This window comes from Rhea americana, unplaced genomic scaffold (assembly GCF_003343005.1).
Source record: "Rhea americana isolate MKP2758 unplaced genomic scaffold, rheAme1 scaffold_208, whole genome shotgun sequence".
Taxonomy (NCBI): Eukaryota; Metazoa; Chordata; class Aves; order Rheiformes; family Rheidae; genus Rhea; species Rhea americana.
In genome coordinates, this window is record NW_028186239.1 from 558366 (window position 1) to 576946 (window position 18581).

An 18581-nucleotide genomic window follows, 5' to 3' on the forward strand; every position below is an offset into this window, starting at 1 on the left:
CAAACTCTTTTCAGTTGTCCCGTGTGACAGGACAAGAGGCAATGGGCAGAAATTGAATCACAGGCAGTTCCGCCTGACCGTGAGGGGGAATTTCTTCCCTGTGAGAGTGATGGAGCACTGGACCAGGTTGCCCAGAGAGGTTGTGGAGTCTCCTTCTCTGGAGATCTTCAAGGCCCGCCTGGACACAACCCTGTCTCACATGCTCTAGGTGACCCTGCTTGAGCAGGGAGGTTGGAYTAGCTGATCTCCAGAGGCCCCTTCCAACCTTACTGATTCTGTGTGTGATGCTGCTTGTGTCCCCAGTGGGACAAGGACTTCAGTCTCCTCCTTATGCTGAAGGTTCATGATAACTTTATGTCTATATTGCTACAGATGATGCAGCCTTGCTTTCTTCTACCTTCTTGTTGTCATTTTTGTTGTGTTTGTACAGTCATAAAGAGTTGAGTAACCATTTTGTTTTAGAAACAAACCACCTCATTTCTTTTTATTTGTTCTGGGATAGCTGAGGTCAAATAAAAGCCCAGACCTGATTCATTATGTTGTTGCATTAAAGCCAGTCCAACACAAGGGAGGCGCAGAAGTGAGCATCACCAGGCAGCAGCAAGAGCAGAGCAGGGCCGTTTCTTTTGATGGTGATGTACAAGGTTATGCTGACTTAAAGGAATGGTGAAACTGTGCCCTTTGCTTCTGGTTAGCTCGAGCCTGATAAATCCATGCCTCTGCCAAGCATGCACACATGCAGTAGTAACAGTTCAGCTGCTAGATTATATCACTTTATCACATTCAAATATGTACCTATGTCGCTACTTGCACCAGATTTGACATACAGACATTCATTTCAGATTTACAGTGTGAAAGTGAGGCTAGGTCAGGCATACGATGGTAGAAAGAAGGCAGAACAATATTCCTTAGAACTCATTTATACCATTTATTCCAATATCACAATATGTGACACRCCTCTGTAAAAGAAATCTGACAAGTGAGATATATTTGCATTTGGAAAGAGAGGAGAATGGAAACAATGTGAGGAGGGCTGAAGCGCCAGTCCAAGGACTATGGCATAGTTATCATCACTTTAAAAGTTGGCACTGGTCACCTAATATTACAAAGTCACCTCAGGTAATTCCCATTCCAAGCATTTGGGAGAAACACTGATGTTTCTGACCTGGAAGAACTGAATGCTGAGGTTGTAAAGTCAAGGCACTGTACTGTTTGCCAATGTATGCGGTTATATTGCAGTCCTTTTTTTTTTTTTTTTTTAAGTGGCTAAGTACACTGTGGGGACTCTCAGACTCATTGCAAACAAATTGTGCTGGTCACAATGCAATGTCTCATTAAAAATTAAGACATTGCTCTCAATTATGAAAAACCCAGCCAAGATCTCCACAGCCATGTCTCCTCTGCTATTGAATCAGTCCTGGGRACTGCCCAGGGTTACAATGCTTGCTCTGTGTCCTGGTACTGGCTGTTGGGGAACTTCTAGACTTTTCCAGCCACTTCCATGCTACAGCATGTGTGGGGCAACCTTGGGCACAGCGCCTCTCCCATGAACCCCTGCAGTAACTCTCCAGCCACTCCAGTACAAGTCCCTGATACCTCTGCATCACTTRCACTGTGTGACCCTGCTCTGCTACCCTTCATGTGGTGCCCTGTTTGACTTTCATCATTATCCTCCAGCACCACTGCAGAGCACAAGAAGAAAGAAGGGGGAATTGCATCATGCCTGACCTAGACCGCTGAGCTATTGCAGCCTTCCTCACAGCTCCTTCCACCACAAGGTAAGATGACAATATCAGTGACAGCAGCTCTGGCTGTTCGCCTGAAAGTCCATGCCAAACTTGTCCCTTCTCCACTTTGATCAGCCTGTTGAAGAGTGCCAGCCAGGATAAGCTCTATCTCCAAGATATTTTCCCTACAGTGGGAGCAACCAGGCTGTATGACATTCCTTGCAAAGTGAACTTGGCTTTGACATGAGTATACACAGACACCAGGCGGGGATGGGTGTGTGACAGAGATCAGGGCTAGCTGGGTGTGTGATGKGGAGACTGTGAGTGAGCTGTCCATGCCTGCACCCGGAGAGTGATGAGACCGTCCTGAGCCAGCCGAGACTGGTGAGAACACTGTTTCCAGTGTGCCCTGAGAAACTGGGAACAAGAGCCTGAGAGTGAGACAGCTCTTGTGGGTCTATGCTTCATCTTGCTCCCACCACAATACCAAGATTTTGGTGTTACGGCAAATTAGGACAGGGAGGGTATTGGACAGGCTGAGTGGAGAGAAAGACWGAAAACATAGAAAAAAGACAGGCTGGAATAGCAAGGTAACAAGGAGGTCCAATATCATCACAAATATGCTATTTGTGAATAAATATCACACTTACTCGCTATTCTACATTTGTGTGTCATTTACTCTGGCTGTGGGTAACACCATTGCATGCTCCAAAAAGATACCTGGCTGTGATGGTCTTTCTGGACTCAGAAAAAAGGTGAGTAAAGGACTCACCAGTTTTGGTTATATATAGCAGCTAAGAACTGATCATAACCTTGTCGGCTCCACTCACACACAGGGCACTTGCTTACAAGTTTCTCTGCAACTGGCCACTGTGATTCTGGGATCTGATCTAAGTATTTCCTGGGACAATTTGGCTCTCCTATCAAGTTCAGGTCCCTTCCTACCTGAATATTTCTCATTCTGTTCTTCTATATGTGTTGATATCCTGGGCAAGGACAATTTTGGCTGAACGTTCGTCCAGAACTCGCATGTCTTGGTCTTGGTGAGCTGTAATGTCAAAGGGGATCAAGGACTGCTCAGCCCATGMTGGGTGTGCTTCACTGCTAGCAGTCAGGTATCATGTCCCCAAAGGTTATACAAAAGCCTCCTTATTGACCAGTGTGGAAAGAGCCAAAGAAGTCCAGTGCTCAGTTTAGTGAGGGTTTCCTTTCAAATATAAGCTATACTACTTTGTTAGTTTATGTGATTAAAAGCTCAGCTCCACTAATGAAGGAGTATGGATGAGCAGCAGAGGTGGAGGAACCCGAATATGAATACTCCTTTTCAGTGAAAGTCTGGCCTGGCATATTGTTCATCTTTACTCCACCTTCTTAAATAAGAAAATGATTTGCTTCCGTTGACCAGAGTGAACTAGACCACCTGCAATAGTGAGGGGCAATGCACAGGCAACATGAAGGACCTTGCTTATCTAACCAGACTGACATTGGCTGCAGGCTGCTTCCCGAAGGGCAGTCCTCTGGATGTGTCATAATAATGTGTACCATACTGACATCTTTAAACTCCCTATGAAAGTGTCACAGAACTGGAGAGCCATGTGGCATCTGAGGATCTCGGCACTGGCCTGCTTCACCATCCCACCGCAAGCATCTGCACTTCCTTCCACCTCTTTTGTTCTCATTTGTGGCAGGCCACAAACTGGGAGCTTGGAGAGAAACAGATAAAGGAAACAAAAGGAGGGAGAGAATACAGGCATAATSCAGCATGACCAATCCTATCTAAGAGACAACCAATGCTTCTTCCTTTGCTCAGTCTGACTCTATTGAAAGCTTCAAGGTTACTGTGATCACCTGGGATATGAGATATCTTCCCTTTAGTAATGTAATTTAGAACAGTTCCCCCCTTATCTGTAAAATGCCCTCAACATCCCTCTTGGATTAGGAGAAGAGAAAGGATCTTCAGCCGTTATAGCTGAAATTGTTTCTCTTTATGTCAAAAATTGAAGTAACCATAGCCAGCTGGAGAATATGTGGTTGAGTCTCTCCCTGGTACTCAGCATGCCCACATGGGTGCAGAAGGCAATGCACGTTCCAGTCACTGCTCCAATAATGTAGTGCTCTAACTGGTTTACTTTTACAATAAAACAGGTTGCAGCTCCTCCAACCTCTGCTGTGAGAAAAAGCTGCTTAGATACCCGAGTCCAGAAGAGAAACATAGCTGCTAGCAAAGTAGGAATAAGTGCTGTTCCTCTTGCAGAGAGAGCTGCTGAATGCCCAACTTCTCTTCCCCATTTACTGTGCTGACTCCCAGGAGTCATATTCCAAAATACCTAACTTTTCCCAGGAAACCCATATGGCTGCTTGGGGCTTTGATCCCACAGCAGGTAAGTAAGTCTGGGGCATGGCTGCTGTCCAACAAATCCTAACATACTGGGCAGCYTTCTAACTCAGTATTCCAGTCAATGAATCCGACTGAAAGATCCTCCTCCTCTCCCTTTTCAGGAAATGGTGTGGGTTGAACTAATAAGTACTGAGTCCAGCCCATATTTGATCGGTTGCTGATGAATTACAATGTAAAGAACTTTATTCTTACTGGAGAAGGAGGGAATAGATAAGCACATCCCTCACTGCACTAATGGCAGGAGCTCAGCATTGTAAGTTGTCTAGGAATTTGTGCAGAAAATATGAATGTAGTCTAAAGTGGGACTAGGTGGTTGCCTWATTGTAATCCAGTTATTGATAGAGTAAGCCATCTGCTGCTGAAGCTTATTCTACACCTTTCCTAGAAAAAAGGGTGACTTAAGGTCAGGCTTAGGTGGGCTGAGATTCAGTCAGATATCTGATCTAAACTCTATCACTTTTCTTAGTTGAGTTAGGCTCAGCTTTATACCAGTGAAAGTCAGCAGTGCCTCTAGCTCCATGCAGGAGAAGGATTATAGTTCCTTAAAATAGCTGTCATAATGTGTGTTATTTCACCACTTACTGTCAAAGCAAGGCAATTTTTGGCTTTAAGTATTAATTTCTTATTCAGATTTATGTCCCTGATGTTCTCTGATACTGTAAAAATCAAGGTGTATATGAGGTGTGCCTCTGTCCTTTGTAARTAAGGAACTACAAATGCAATGATGTGTTGCATGAAAAAGAGAGTTAACATTTGCTGGAGTGTGTTTCCTGCGTTAACTTTCTCAGGTTTGTCATTACCACAGTTTGCCGCTAGCAGAAAAACATCACTTGAAGTAAGAGATAGTACAAATGCCAATTGCTCCAAAGTTWAATAACTAGTTTTTCCTGAAGGGAAAGATAACAAGCAGATTAAAATGGACTGCCRTGGAGATAGCTGGACTGACTCTATCAAGCCCACTCCTGTGCTCTGTAACTCATTTCTTTTGAGACTGAGAGATTGTCATTGTTGAGGTTCACAAGGGCATGTAATATATAAATCACATCTAYGGCTGCAAAGGGATAATTTCTTTTGATGAATAGAAGGCACCTACACGTGGGTGAGAAAAGTACCATGTTTTCTTGTGATTTTTTACAATTTGAACAATTATGGCAGCTATTATTGCAGAAGTGCTGCAGGAAGGAAATTCAGTGCTATACTGGCTGTCTGCATTAGAGTTTGTCTTGATCGCTGTGTCACAGAGAGAGCTTTCTCCTTCTCTAGCATTATAAGAATAAATGAAGACTAACAATATTGCTCTTGCCCATTTTCTGGGCAAAGTAACCTTTCCTTTTAAAAACCACTAATCACTTGCATAACAAGTAGTAGTGTGCAAAGCAATCCATCTTATAACTACATTCAGTGAACTAAAATCTTGCCATAACAGTGATGTGAAACATGCTCTTTAAATCAAACTATTTGAATTGAAGCTCCTATTTTATTGATTTTAATAGCAGAATTGTCCATTACGAACATCTAGCCTGAATAACGACATGGCAGGCGAGATTGCCAACTATTGTATTATGCATATATTCCACAAGATGTCTGTTTAACCTTCCTTTACCCATTCCCCTGAAACAAGGTGGATCTACAGCACTATAGGTTTTATATATGTATAATTAATACCAAGAAAGTTTACCTCTGCAGACTGTTTCTTGTCTCTGTTTCCTTCTGCCTCTGATTCTGTACAGACTATCTGTGGATTGCCAATGTGCTTACCTAAAGGAGTGTGGGTTAGTTAAGATGCATCTGCAACTTTAAGTGCACGAAACAGGCTTGGCCTTGCCTATCAGATGGGCAAAGCAGGAGGAGGGTTGCTGTAAACCTGTATTTCTTCCCTATCCATCTGTTCCTGGCCACCAGTGGGGACATGCTATGGGTTAGAGAGACCTGAGGTGTGATTCTCCGAGTCCCTTTGGGTGCTTGGGAATTGCCGTAGCAGGAACCCTAACTTCCTTACCWAAACAGGTGTAATAGCAGATGTAATAGCCCAGCTTCAGTTTMTCAGCGTACAGTCTGCATTTCAGCCCCAGACACAAGGATATTAAAGGAGAGATACTGGGGAGCTGTGTTTCTCAGCAACCCCAACCTTCCCACTTACACTCTGTTTTCTATGGATATATTTATGTGGTATTTTGCAGTAGATGAGAACTCGCTCTACCCACATACTGAGCCCACTTTGAGTGAGTCAGCTCCTTCAAACAAGCTAAGTAGCTCTGGTGAACATGATACTAAGCCTAAGAGGTGAAGAGGGGATGGTTATCAGCTCCGGTTCAGTGCCCGCTGAGTGCAGCTACATGAGGGCTACATGAGAATGAGCAAGTTTGTGTCCTCCTGCAAAGAAATTTGTAGACATCCCCAAAGGAAAGCAAAATTAAAACAAATCCTTCTCTGCTATAATTTCTAAAATATTCTGTGCTYGAGTTTCCCACTTCTTCACTGCTGATCTGCTGTCTATCTCATACTTGGGGTAGGAGCCTGTGGGTACCAGTAAAGCTTGTGACCAATGTCTCTTCCAGCCTACCCTAAAATGAAATTGCTTGAGACTAGTTTCCCTTCTCTGATATTCTGCCTTGTAAAACAGTGCTGGATTCTGTGATTTGGTGGATCCTAACACAACAGCAGCCAGTGCAGAARCAATTTTGTTACTCATCTGAGAAGAGCAAGAGCTGGGTTTCCCCACTGGCCAGCACATTCCCATGCTGCAGAGCCCACTGGTGGGAAGTACATCGGGCGTACTTGTCAGAGCTCTCTTCTCAACGTGGGCTCTGTAATACATGCCAGGCAGGGAGAAAAAGTCTAACAAGCAACTGCCACCCGGGAGACTTTGCAAGAAAAGCAATTAATTTCCCTGAGGGCTTTGAAGATGGGGAAATAACTTTCCCAGCCTCAGTTTTACACACACAAGCAGGCACCATAAGCATTATGTATATTGTGAGTGTTTGTATTATAATAACCTTTGGAAACTTGAGTTTAGGTCAACCCTTTGTGTTAGGTATTGAGCATATATATATGTGTGTATATATATATATATATATATTTGGGATGGATTCGTCTGATCAAAACACAAATAGGTGTTTCAGCAGATGTGTTTATGGTTGAGCTAGTCATTAGTCTGCCTTTCCTGACTATATGTGGAGATCAAAAGTACAGGTCTGCACTGTGTAGCCCAAGAATAAAGCTTAGCCAAGGCTGGCTCTGTGTTTCCTTAGAGGGAAAGCTGCCTCTCTGATGCAGGCCTACATGTTTGCAGGTAGTTAACGTGTTAAAAGGCAGTGTTAACAGGTAAACAGCTCCATGCTCATGCTGTCTTGCTGTGTTTCCAAGGTACAAGGTTGCCCCCTGCATTAGCACAGCACTTCTCTCTGCGAACCAGTGTAATCTCCTAAGCAGAGCTCTCCACTATTCATAGTCCTACAGGCATAACATCTTATTGGGGCTTCTTGGCATATTATGCAAATACCCCACAATGCTCATATTTACGTGCTTCTCCAACTGTCCTCGGCTTCCTGTTGCCTCCTCTGTCTACTTCTGAAGTGTTTTTTCTTTTTTCCCTCTACTGGTCTTGCACACATTCAGTATATGCCTGCAGTCCCACTAACACCATGCAGCCCTCACTGATGCCTCCCAACCCAACACTCACGTTTCTGCCCCACTGTGAGAACAGACCCCCCTTTGCGGGCAGTGGCACTTTATCTTCCAGATTTTTCATTCCAAAGGGCAACATAAAAGATATGGACTTTTATCCTGAGTGCAAAATGACTGTCACAGCTTCCACAAGATTTCACCCAGCTGCTAGATATCAAAGAATATATTAGGAAATGCAAAAACTTATGGGGTAAGGTAGTATATGGGAGCATTAGGGGCTGTCCGGCTACATACTGTCATCTCAACCCAGTTCTGGAAGCAGCATGGCATATTCTTAGGTCAGCAACACTTCCCAGGGGCTGGACTTTTAAAAATTGTAGTAGGTTATCCCAGTGATGTTCATACTTTTTCACAGCGCAGAGATCTTAACTGTGTTTCTCCCTCCTGACAGGGACAATTATGGAAAGGACTTCACCTCATTGACTGCACTTACGCAGGCACTTGGAAGGATATGGTGTAAGTAAGACTCTAAGCTGACATGATGTGGTAAGACTGTGGGTTTATGTTACTGTGGGAGGAAGTATATTGCTAATGCATCCTCTTGACCTGCCTTTATCTAACAGTTTTGATATGGCTCCAAGCCACTGTTCATTCAGTTCCAGAAAAATATGACTTTTAGCCTGGGTCATCATTTTTTTGCAAACATACCTCAAAAAAGCAATGAGCCTTGCTGTGCCCATATCAAGAGGGAAAATTAATCACACTCTGTGATTTATGTAGTGACTTCTCCATTTTTACACTGCTTTATTATTAATGGCAATGCTATTGCATTACAACCTCCATGCTAGCTGTGCTTAAGTCACTTGTTTCTGTGTGCCTATATTTTCCAAATACCAAATGGGGATAATACTTCCTTTGCCTCATGCTTTGTCTGTGTTGTCTCCAACTGGAGACAGTTCAAGGAAGGGAATGACTCTTATTTCATGTATTAAACAAGTCTGGAAAACCAGTGTTGCCTTACAAGAATTTCTAATGATCCTTTTTGAACGATTTCACTCAAAATRTTCCAAATTCTTGAAGCAAATAGTTTTGAACTGCTAAAAAAAGTTCTTGTTTCCTGTCAACATTTCAAAACAAGAGAACAACTTGCTTTTTCTTGTGCCATTTTTTGGTTTTAAAAACCTGAGATGACATTTAAGAGAAAATGAAAATGTTCTGTTTCAAAAACACAGTAAAAATAAGAGGCTTTTATTTTGACATCTCCTGTGAGTGAAAATCAAATTTCTTCTTGTTAGAATATTTTCCCACAAAATCACTTCTTGATGCAATGTTGACTTTTTTTTTTTTTTTTTTTTTTTTGGGGGAAATGAAAGAACTGGCAAGAGAGTGAGTGTATTATTTCCACAAGGACTGAAAATGTCCATTCTGTTAAGTTAGTAGATGGGGTGTTGCTGGCATGCAAATCTGGGTGTGTAGTTTTTGTTTTCTGATCTATTTTTAAACCGATTGCTSCATACATACTTTTCAATTTAACACTTCATTGGTAATCAATGTGATAAGTAACATTTCATTGTTAGAGTCTGGGGTAAGCTGGAGTCTAGCATTTCCTAATGCTCCCCGCTCCAGCCTGCCACTGAAGCAGGATGAGTTATTGCAGCATCCTGCAGAAGATTCTGCTGCAGCTGATGTTGCAGAACAGCCCAGAGACACTTGTCTCGATCAAGTAGAATTAGTGGCATTTTCGTGGGGCTCTGAGGCTGATATCTAGGAGAGTTTCCTCTGCATCCGTTTGGAAGTGTTAGAGTGGCTGCAGGGGACAGTGTTTCCACTCCCTGCATGATATTATGCTTGATTTGGACTGCTTTTGGTGCAGTCTGCAYGTGTGCACAGGTTTGCATGCATATACAAACACCTGAAGGCTTTTGTTTCCTTAGGGCAAGAAATTAGTCCTGTGTGGCAGTAAGTGAAGGAGTCACTACTGAACCCAGATCAACACAGGGCTGTCTGGGTGTCTCTCGTTATTGCCACTTCAYTGAATTGCAAAAGAAGTAGTGGCTCTTTCCTGGTGCTCGCACTGGTTTAGCACCTTTGAGTCTTAGTCTGATGGTAAGAGTAATTATGCCAGGAGCTGCACAGACCAAAACACTTGGACAGTCCTTTYATCAAAGAAGTTATAATTTATACATGAGACAAAAAACAATAGATGGATACAGACAGGCGGGATGAGTACAAGGAAACAGTGCGGTGGGGCAGTACTGGGTAGCCTACAGAGCGGAGGTTTTAGCTTACCAACACCCCAGCTTTTCTGCAGGCATCACGACTAAGATAAGAATTGTGGATGTCTAGGGTGAGCAGTTCCTAACCAGGAGGAGCACAGAGAGACTTGTCTGAATGCTGTAAGATGTTGATGTAAGACAGAGATTGACACTATAAACTTGTTGATGGGGTGAGCGAATTCCATAGCAATAAATATGGAATGATTTCGGAATGGGCAGAGAAGTGCCTTGAAAGTGAAGACCAGCAGCTCAAGTCTGATATGACAAAGAGCAAACAAATGGTAGAAGGGTACAAACAGAGGGGAATACCAAGTCAGAGCACTCAGCTAATATAACACGTTTGCAGCAAAATTTTGAACTGCATGTTCATTAAGGCTGGAGAAAAAGGTGTATCACTTTCACAACCTGAAAAACCATTCTAGATGAACAAAAATCATCTAACAAGACTGAATCTTAGAGATGTTATGTGGAAAGAGAATGAAAGTCTGTATCACACTGTGCATTTCTAGAAAACCATTAGTAAATTATTTGTACCAAAATCAGTGCCTCTGAAAGTCATCCATACTATTATAATAAACCCTGTCCACTACTGCAGASCACAGAAACTAGATTAGCATTGGTGCCCTGTTGTACTAGCTGCTAAAGAAGCATAAAGTAGTATGGAGATCTCTAACAACAAGTAACAGCAATATATTTTCCTGCTTGCTATTTAGTTATTCTTGCTGTTTGTGAGGAGAAGTGTTGGGTGGGATGCAAAAGAAAAGCTGAACGGAGAGAAAAAGTACAGAACAAGTGAGAAGAAAGATGGGAGAAACAAAAGACGGAGGTGCAGGGAGAGTCAGCTGAAGATCCTATGYGGTAATGGGGAAGGAGGAACTGGAAGAGTCAGCACAGAAGAAATAAATCCTTTTCAGAGCTCAGAAAACACCCTAGTGAGCTCTACTGTGACTGTAGGCTCTTGCTTTTGCAGCTGCTCCTTCCAGCTTGAGTGGGCTGACTCCTCCCTTGTTATTCCCTTGTGCTGACTGTAGAGCATATCTGAATGGCAAGAAATTTGCAATTAAGAGAAATGCTTCATGGAGCTAAAAAAGCTTTCTTTTTTGCTGAATATATATTTTGTTGAATCTGTGTGTTTTTTTAAAGCCGGTCAATTAACAATTAATAATTTTCAGGGTAGTCACCTGCTTTGCAGCACTGGGGTTTAATCTCTTGATCTGCTAGCTAGCAAACATGAGGTGAGGAACCTGATTTATCAAAGGAAAGCAATCCTATCTGGAAGCGAAATCCTGCCAGGGAAACAACCCTGCCTGGGTACCCTGATACTTCTGCCCTACTGGAAGGGAATAGCCTGAGAAAAGGAGAGTTTTGGTGAGTAAATGCTTTGCTCTCCACCTGAAAGATCTTCTCAGATTCTCCTCTGTCCCATCCACCCTTTCCTTTTCCTGTGCATCAGGCCTGGTAGGTAATGCTGGGGTGAGCAGCAGATGGGAGCTGACTGTTGCTCCATTTGGAAGATAACTCCTAGCGTTTGGCTCACACCTGTCAGCAAATTCCATATACACTTGTTTATCCTCCTCTGTACCATATGTTTCTACATAAAATCAGTTCCAATGATCTATTGCCTTACTTCTATCACTCCTATTATGGTCGTAACTGAGCATTTCACAGTCGTTAATGCATTTACCCTGACAGCATCCCTGTTGCGTAGGCATTTAGTATCACCCACTTTGCAGATGGGTTAGCTGAAGCTCMGATCAACAGCTCCTCAAAAGTCTTTAGGTCTCTCTTTCTTGTTTAAATCAACGGGAGGGAAATACACCTCCAGGAGACGTGAGTTTTGGAAAGCAAACTACATGCTCAGTTTCACACAAGAAATTCACAGTGGAGTGAGGAATCCCTCTCCTAAGTCCTGCACAGATGCTCAAAGCACTGAACCACTCTTGAYTGTCTGACACAGAGCTGTTCACTGCCTTTGCAAGACCTGGCAGACCTGCAGTTGCCTGTCTCTAATCCTTTTCCACCCCTTGCCAACAAACTCCTGCCTTACAGCACTGCTGTCCTCACCAAGGCCTGGAGAGGATAGGCTAGTAGGCAGAACAGTTAGTTAGTTAAAGTACGTCAGTGTACCAATGCAGTGGTAAGCATTCAGTTCAAAAGTGCTGTGTCCAAACCAGAAGAGTTAGTATAGATTAAAAAAATAAAAAAGTTTCTTCTGCAGTAAGACTGTTTCTCCCGYTATCCTCTGTTCTTTGTATGCTTGCTTGCCTCTCAGAAAAGAACTCCTCAGCCCTTCAGATTTAAAGTCTATGTAGGAGAGGAACAGTTTTTTTAAATGTACTGTACTTACCTATCAGTCACCTACTTATTAATTATAACTAAAAGCATGATTAATCTGTCATGGATAAGGCTGCTAAGTAACCCTAATCATGCTAATGCACTTCTGTCACTTATACAAAAGGCAGCATTATTATCAGTTTTTACATCCATGTGTGCTAAGGCCCATATACACAGCAGCTGCAAATCCCTGGTAAAATTCTGCCACAGATGGGATGAGGCTGCATCATGGCTTTCTGCACTGTCCGCACAGTGCCTGTGCAGTGATTTGTTTCCTCTATATCAGTAGAATATAATAACATTATCTGTTGCAGATAGTTGTGCCTTCTAAATGGATAACAATTACAGTTATGAAAAGTATTTCCAGAGGCTCATAACAACTGCAACTGAAATTTCTCTGTGGGAGGGGTCAGCATGAAGACCAAGGTACTACTTAAACCCTGCACTGAGTGGGAGTTAAGAGATGCGTAGGTCTTATACAAGTGTGAATATCTAAGGAAAAGAGTATCGTTTTGATATTACAAAGCATAATGCTTTTCCTTCAGTGTTCCTTTTCTCTAAATGTTCAAACGATCCAGTTTTTTATAACCTAGACACTGGAAAGTTAATTTCCAGGTGCCAAACTTGAAATAAGTAACCACACTTGAAACCCTTGTGTGTCCATCCTGCTAAGCAGTCAAAAGGTGGATATGCTAAACTGCAGCCAAGATACATTGTTTGACTTTTAAAATGTTCTGAAAAAAGCTATTCACAGAGAAGAGCTCCAAAATTGACACCTCCAAAGACTAATTATACCATACAGCAATAGGAACAAAAGATAGATGGGTCATCTTTCAAAGGAACCATCACACTGATGCTAGGTGACCTGCTTAGATTGATGCCCTGTTTTTAGATGGGCAAAGTATGAAGAACACAACTATTAGGCTCATTGAATATATAAACCGAGGATAAAAAGACCCAGCTTGTCTTTCATACCTACTACTATCTTCTTTATGAATGTTTTASTGTGAACTGCTTGAGATTAAAGAACATCATTGCAAGATGATGTCTTCAGGATGTARTCTGCATCCCTACTGTTCTGCATGCCTCAACAACTAAGTAAAGAAACCATTTTCTTTTCCRTCTGAATAAGCTCCTTGCTGTATGCAAGCTAGGTCTCACTCAGTAGGTTTCCAGACATACAAATGTATGAAAGAATCAACCAAGTTTTTGTTGGGAGATAGTTCTTTCCTGGATATGAATTTCTCCAAAGCTCAAGGCACCCAATTTTCTAACATAGATAGTCAACTGAGTGACTTGATAAAAGAGCAGGATGAGTCGAAAAGGAAGATTTGAACAGATCAATCTTTCAGACATACAGGAATCTTTCTGAGAGGGAATGGCACCAATTTTTGAAAGAGTTGAATATTTTTATTTACAAAAAAAAAAAACCCTCAAAACAAAAAACCTCTACTTTCCTAGGGCTAGATCCTGGACTGGTGTTGGTTTGACTTACTTTTGTTTACTGAAATTGAATTATGTCTTTTAAACTGAAAAGTCTGCTGCTGCCTTCCCAGGTCTGCAGACAGGGTAAAGGTGAAGCRTAAAAGCACCAGACAAGAAACTGTTCCTTTTTATTATTAGTGTTCAAAACTGTTTGGGCAGCAACTGGCTTAGAAAAATCTAGTGAATTTCAACATAACTTTGAAGTGTTGTATGTATGATTTTGCAGTCTTTTAGCTAACTTTCTTCTTTATTGCTCTTTAGTCTTCACAGTTTTGCATACATAGTAAATTGTTGTAGCCATTCACATATATTATAGAGGTATATAGAAAATTTTAAGACCACTATTAAATCTTGGGATGCAGTTCTATGCCTTAGCATAACAATTTCCTTCTCTTTTTGCAGAACTGCACTCCCCTACTCTTTCTTATTAATAAACATGACATCCCTCTGTTTGCTTTCCTCTCCATCTGCACAGCTGTAGTCTTTTATTCCAGCAAGAGAGAGTCACAATTTTGTTTGTCACACTGATATACGAATTTTTACTTCTTTGTTTATGGATAGCACACTAGAATTTTCCTTATGGAAGAGAAATTAAAACAGCATTGACATTTGGAATGTAAAGGAATTACTCCAGCTGATTATAGTTTTGTTAAAATGAGTCACACACTTTTGGTCCAAACTCCTTGACATACACTTCCATATATATTAATCACTATGACATCATCAAAAGATAATTTTTACCTTGGTAATAAAGGTTACATGCTTTTGTCAATTTTTCAAATGACATTTAATCCAGTGAACATTCAGGCAGGTTAGGAAAGTTATAACACACTTGCTCTCAAGCAGCAGCAGAGCTCAATTCTACATGTTTGAAAATACTCTGTGTGTCTTGGCATGTACAGTATTTGCAATTTTGATATATAGGTGAAAAATACTCTGTAAAAACAGAAAACAAATCAGGTTTACCAAGAAGAATGAAACTCACCTATCAACAAAGGCATGGTGCAGTACAAAGACAGGATCGTTTGCAGAGCCTTGTACTTGGGACATGGAGCCATTCATATAGATGTGAAGCGCATTATGCAAACCGCTCTGAGATATGTTCGATATTGCAGTGCGTGGATCAGCAAAGCCTGTATGTTGAAAGGGAAATCATACGCTGATATGACAATGTGTATAATTCTTTTTCCAGTAAAACTCAACTCTTTTTCCAGTAAAACTCACGATCAAAGTGTTTACTTTCTCTTCATTCATGTTCAACTGCTAAGACAAGAGCTGAGGAAAACATGTAAAAAAGTTTTAAAAACTCCTTTGTTTTTAAATGTTTAAAAATGTTAAATATTTAAATTTTTTWAAAAAAATTCAAAGGTATAGCAAAGATGAAATCAGAATAAGCTAAATTAAAACTCCTTCCATGTAGCTAATGCAGCATGTCAGCAAATGTACTACTTCATTGCTTTATATTGTTAAATTTCTTTGTCCATTGTGTCTAGCTTTTAGAAGGCAACTTAATCTCTGAAGACATTTATGCATATACATTTATTCACATTGAGTAAATTTACTCACTTGGTTTTCACTTTTTGATCTCTATACTTACCGGTTCTTAGGATAAAACAGGCTATTGTACCTCATCATATACTCAAACAATGATCATCTTTAATATCGTTTAATATTGTTTGTCTTTACAGAACATATTCTTTCACTGATAGGAGGCACCAGAGTATAARTTTTAGTCTTACAAAAGTAATTGGTAAATAGTTGATTGGATGATCCTTGCAGCATGAAAATCTGTGGATTAACATTATTTTCAAGATTACTTTGAATGCAGGCTTTGAGAGAAGGCCACACAGACCAACCCAAAATGGGAAATACTGGGAGTTTCTCCATCAGCTTCTGTCTTGGTAGCCTGCTCACACCTCAGCTCTGATGTGGGTTGCCCTTCTCAGCTTCCTCACAGCAAAGCTTCCTCCCTACTTGCCAGGATTCCAAACAAAAATCAACTCSATCTTGTCCAAGGCTTCTCTGGGAATGTCCAGGAGAATAAAAGCAGAAGTGTATGTTGTCCACCCATTTTTGAAACTGATGTTAGACCTGCTGTTTAACCTAGACTCTATCACGTCTCTTGACATATTGATTTGGTTCTTAAAGCAGTCTGTTTCTCAGTATTTCTGTAAGCTGTAGGGTGGGGAAACATAGTGAATAGACATTAAAACATATTTACAAATTATAATTAAATAAAAAGGACTATTAAAACTGTTCTGATCCTTAGTGCTTTCCCAAAATGGTTGCAGTTTGTCAAGATTGTAAGGCAGTGAAAAGAGAGATCTTAGCTCTTCTCTTTGAGAAAAGTCTCACACACTTTGAACACCTGTTTTATTTACTTATTTGGACCAAGAAGTAGTATTTTAATCTGGACCAGCAGTATGTTTTTTAAGCAAATCTCACAACAGTCCAACTGTTTCATGCTGTGTCTCATGTCAGAGGGCAATTTCTGACTTTGCAAGATGGATTCTTTTGGATGAAGCCTGACATGTGCCAGCCAGCCATTGATGTTTGTTTAGTTCCCGGTGTTTAATTCCCAGGACAAAACTAGGACTGGTCCAAAATTATCCCTTCTTCCCCAAAAGAAATATATATAATGAGGAAATCATATTCACAGTTCAAATTGTTTTGCTGTTCAGGTTTTCTCCTCCTGGGCTTCATTAAGTATTAATTGAAACCTGATCACAGATACCTTATGAGTACAGTCATACTCTGTCAACTTGAAAATATGAGTTTTAGACCCCACTGTGAATCTGATCTGCTGGATGAAATYATTTAATCTCTTTGTGCTTTTATATTCTAACATCAAGCTTTTTCCTGTCTATTAACCTCTTCAAAGGAGGGGAAAACTTCTGTCATAAAAAGATGCTAATTATAAAGGGGATCATACCATAGCTGTGGCACCTAGGAAGCAATATATCATAGTAACTACCCATATTTCYAATTGTAATATTATGATAAAGGTTTTTGAGGTATTCAAGGGAAGCTAGAGAAGAAAATAGAGCATCAGGAGAGCTGGAGCAAATAGCGTTGGCTTGTAATGAAAATTGTAAGACTTCTGGGGGTGTGAGTCTTGATTTAGGGGAGAAAGAGAAGCACGTTGATGCCTACAGATAGTTGAAGGTTTGGATCAGATAAGGAGCAGGATTGTCGAAGATGCTGCCTGGTGACATAAATAGCMATGGCTGAAGATCTCACAGCAAAAATCTTGCCCACAGAAACTTTCCTGATGGTGAATGTTATATTATCAAGCTGTCACTCAGAGGAAACAGCAAAATAAAGTATTTCCAAATGTACTGTATAGAATGATGTGCATTGACAATCAGGCAATAACTCACAGGAACTGATTGTAGCAATTTTGGTCTTCTTTGTCGATGGCCACARCTGGTGATTCTTGGAATCAGCTATATAGAAAGACCCCCTACCATAAAATCCCTGTGAATATTAGCTGAAAAATATTTAATTGTATTTCATTATAATCTAATTATTTCACTTATATTCAGCTGAAGTATCAGTATGATGAAGGGAGGATAGAACTTTGTATAATCTAGGCTAAAAGCTAGATTTTTTACATCAGATTTGGAATGCTGCTTAAGATTTCTTACTGTGCTGTAAACACTTGATCTAATAATTTAGAAGGGATATTCAGAGCACTTCTTTTGGCTCTGGGCAACTTTTTATGGAACATCTGCCCATGAGTAATTTCAATGATCAAAAGCTCTGTAATAGGAACAGCATTGGCACTCCCATCCCCCTCTCACCAATTAATTGGGAGGCATTTAATCAGTGACAAAGGTGAGAACATGTTTAAGCACATGCTAAATACGTATGAAGATCTAATATATAGTTTCTTGCTATAGAAGCTCTATATCAGTAGTAAAGCTAGCAGGGATAAAACCATAATGCAATATTACTTTATTTTATTAGCCTGGGCCTTATTCTGGTTTTGTCCGAATTCTTTTCTCTCAGAAGAGAATTTCTCTCTTCCTAAAAGGCAGAACAATCACTTATTCAGGGTGTCACTCTATGAGATGGGATAAAGCCAATTAAAGAGAACATGAGAGGGACAGATTTTTTTTTTTTCAGCATGGGAAATTTTGCTGAGGTGGCTGTGGTGAATTCCCTTCTCCTGCAAATGTAAGGCTCCAGATCTACAAGATTTTCAGCTGGTGAGCTGAAGTAACAACTCCTTGCCTCTAGAAAGGGGAAGCTCCACTTCCTTCTCCTGGCTTGCTCTGCGCTGTTGCTCTCCTTTGTATTAAATGCTGCTCTTGTCAGGCTTTCTGTGAGCTGATTTAACTCTCTAATCTGGCAGAAAATAGATTTTTTTTTCTTCTTCTCCAGGCTGCTGAGGTACGTTATCTTGTGAAATAATAAGATGAGCCCCAGAACTGGTACCAAAAAAAGGGGGAGAGTGACTGACTGGAGGATGGAGATGATAGCACAGAGCAGCAGGACTGTCCCTGATGGCAGTGAGCTGTTGAATCATCTGGCCAGCACAGGAAACTGTATCATTCAGACATCCTTTTAAACCTTCATTTGATTACAGTGTACTAGAGACAGTCATTAGGGCATAGATCTTACATCATGGARGCGAATGAAAGTTTTGCCAATGATTTCAATGAGAGACAAATCATATTTTTAAGGCATCATAAACCTGATCCTACTCATGCTGATAGCACTATAAATCAA

The 18581-nt window shown here is 40.9% G+C and overlaps 1 protein-coding gene across 1 annotated transcript in view; it reads right to left on the bottom strand.

Annotated features, from left to right (window-relative positions):
• The window catches only part of TYR (tyrosinase), a 55977-nt gene that overhangs the window by 19171 nt on the left and 18225 nt on the right, over positions 1 to 18581 (bottom strand). The window contains exon 3 of the mRNA XM_085304374.1: positions 14833 to 14980. Within this exon, the coding sequence (XP_085160500.1) occupies positions 14833 to 14980 (148 nt within the window). The remainder of the gene's footprint in view (positions 1 to 14832; positions 14981 to 18581) is intronic.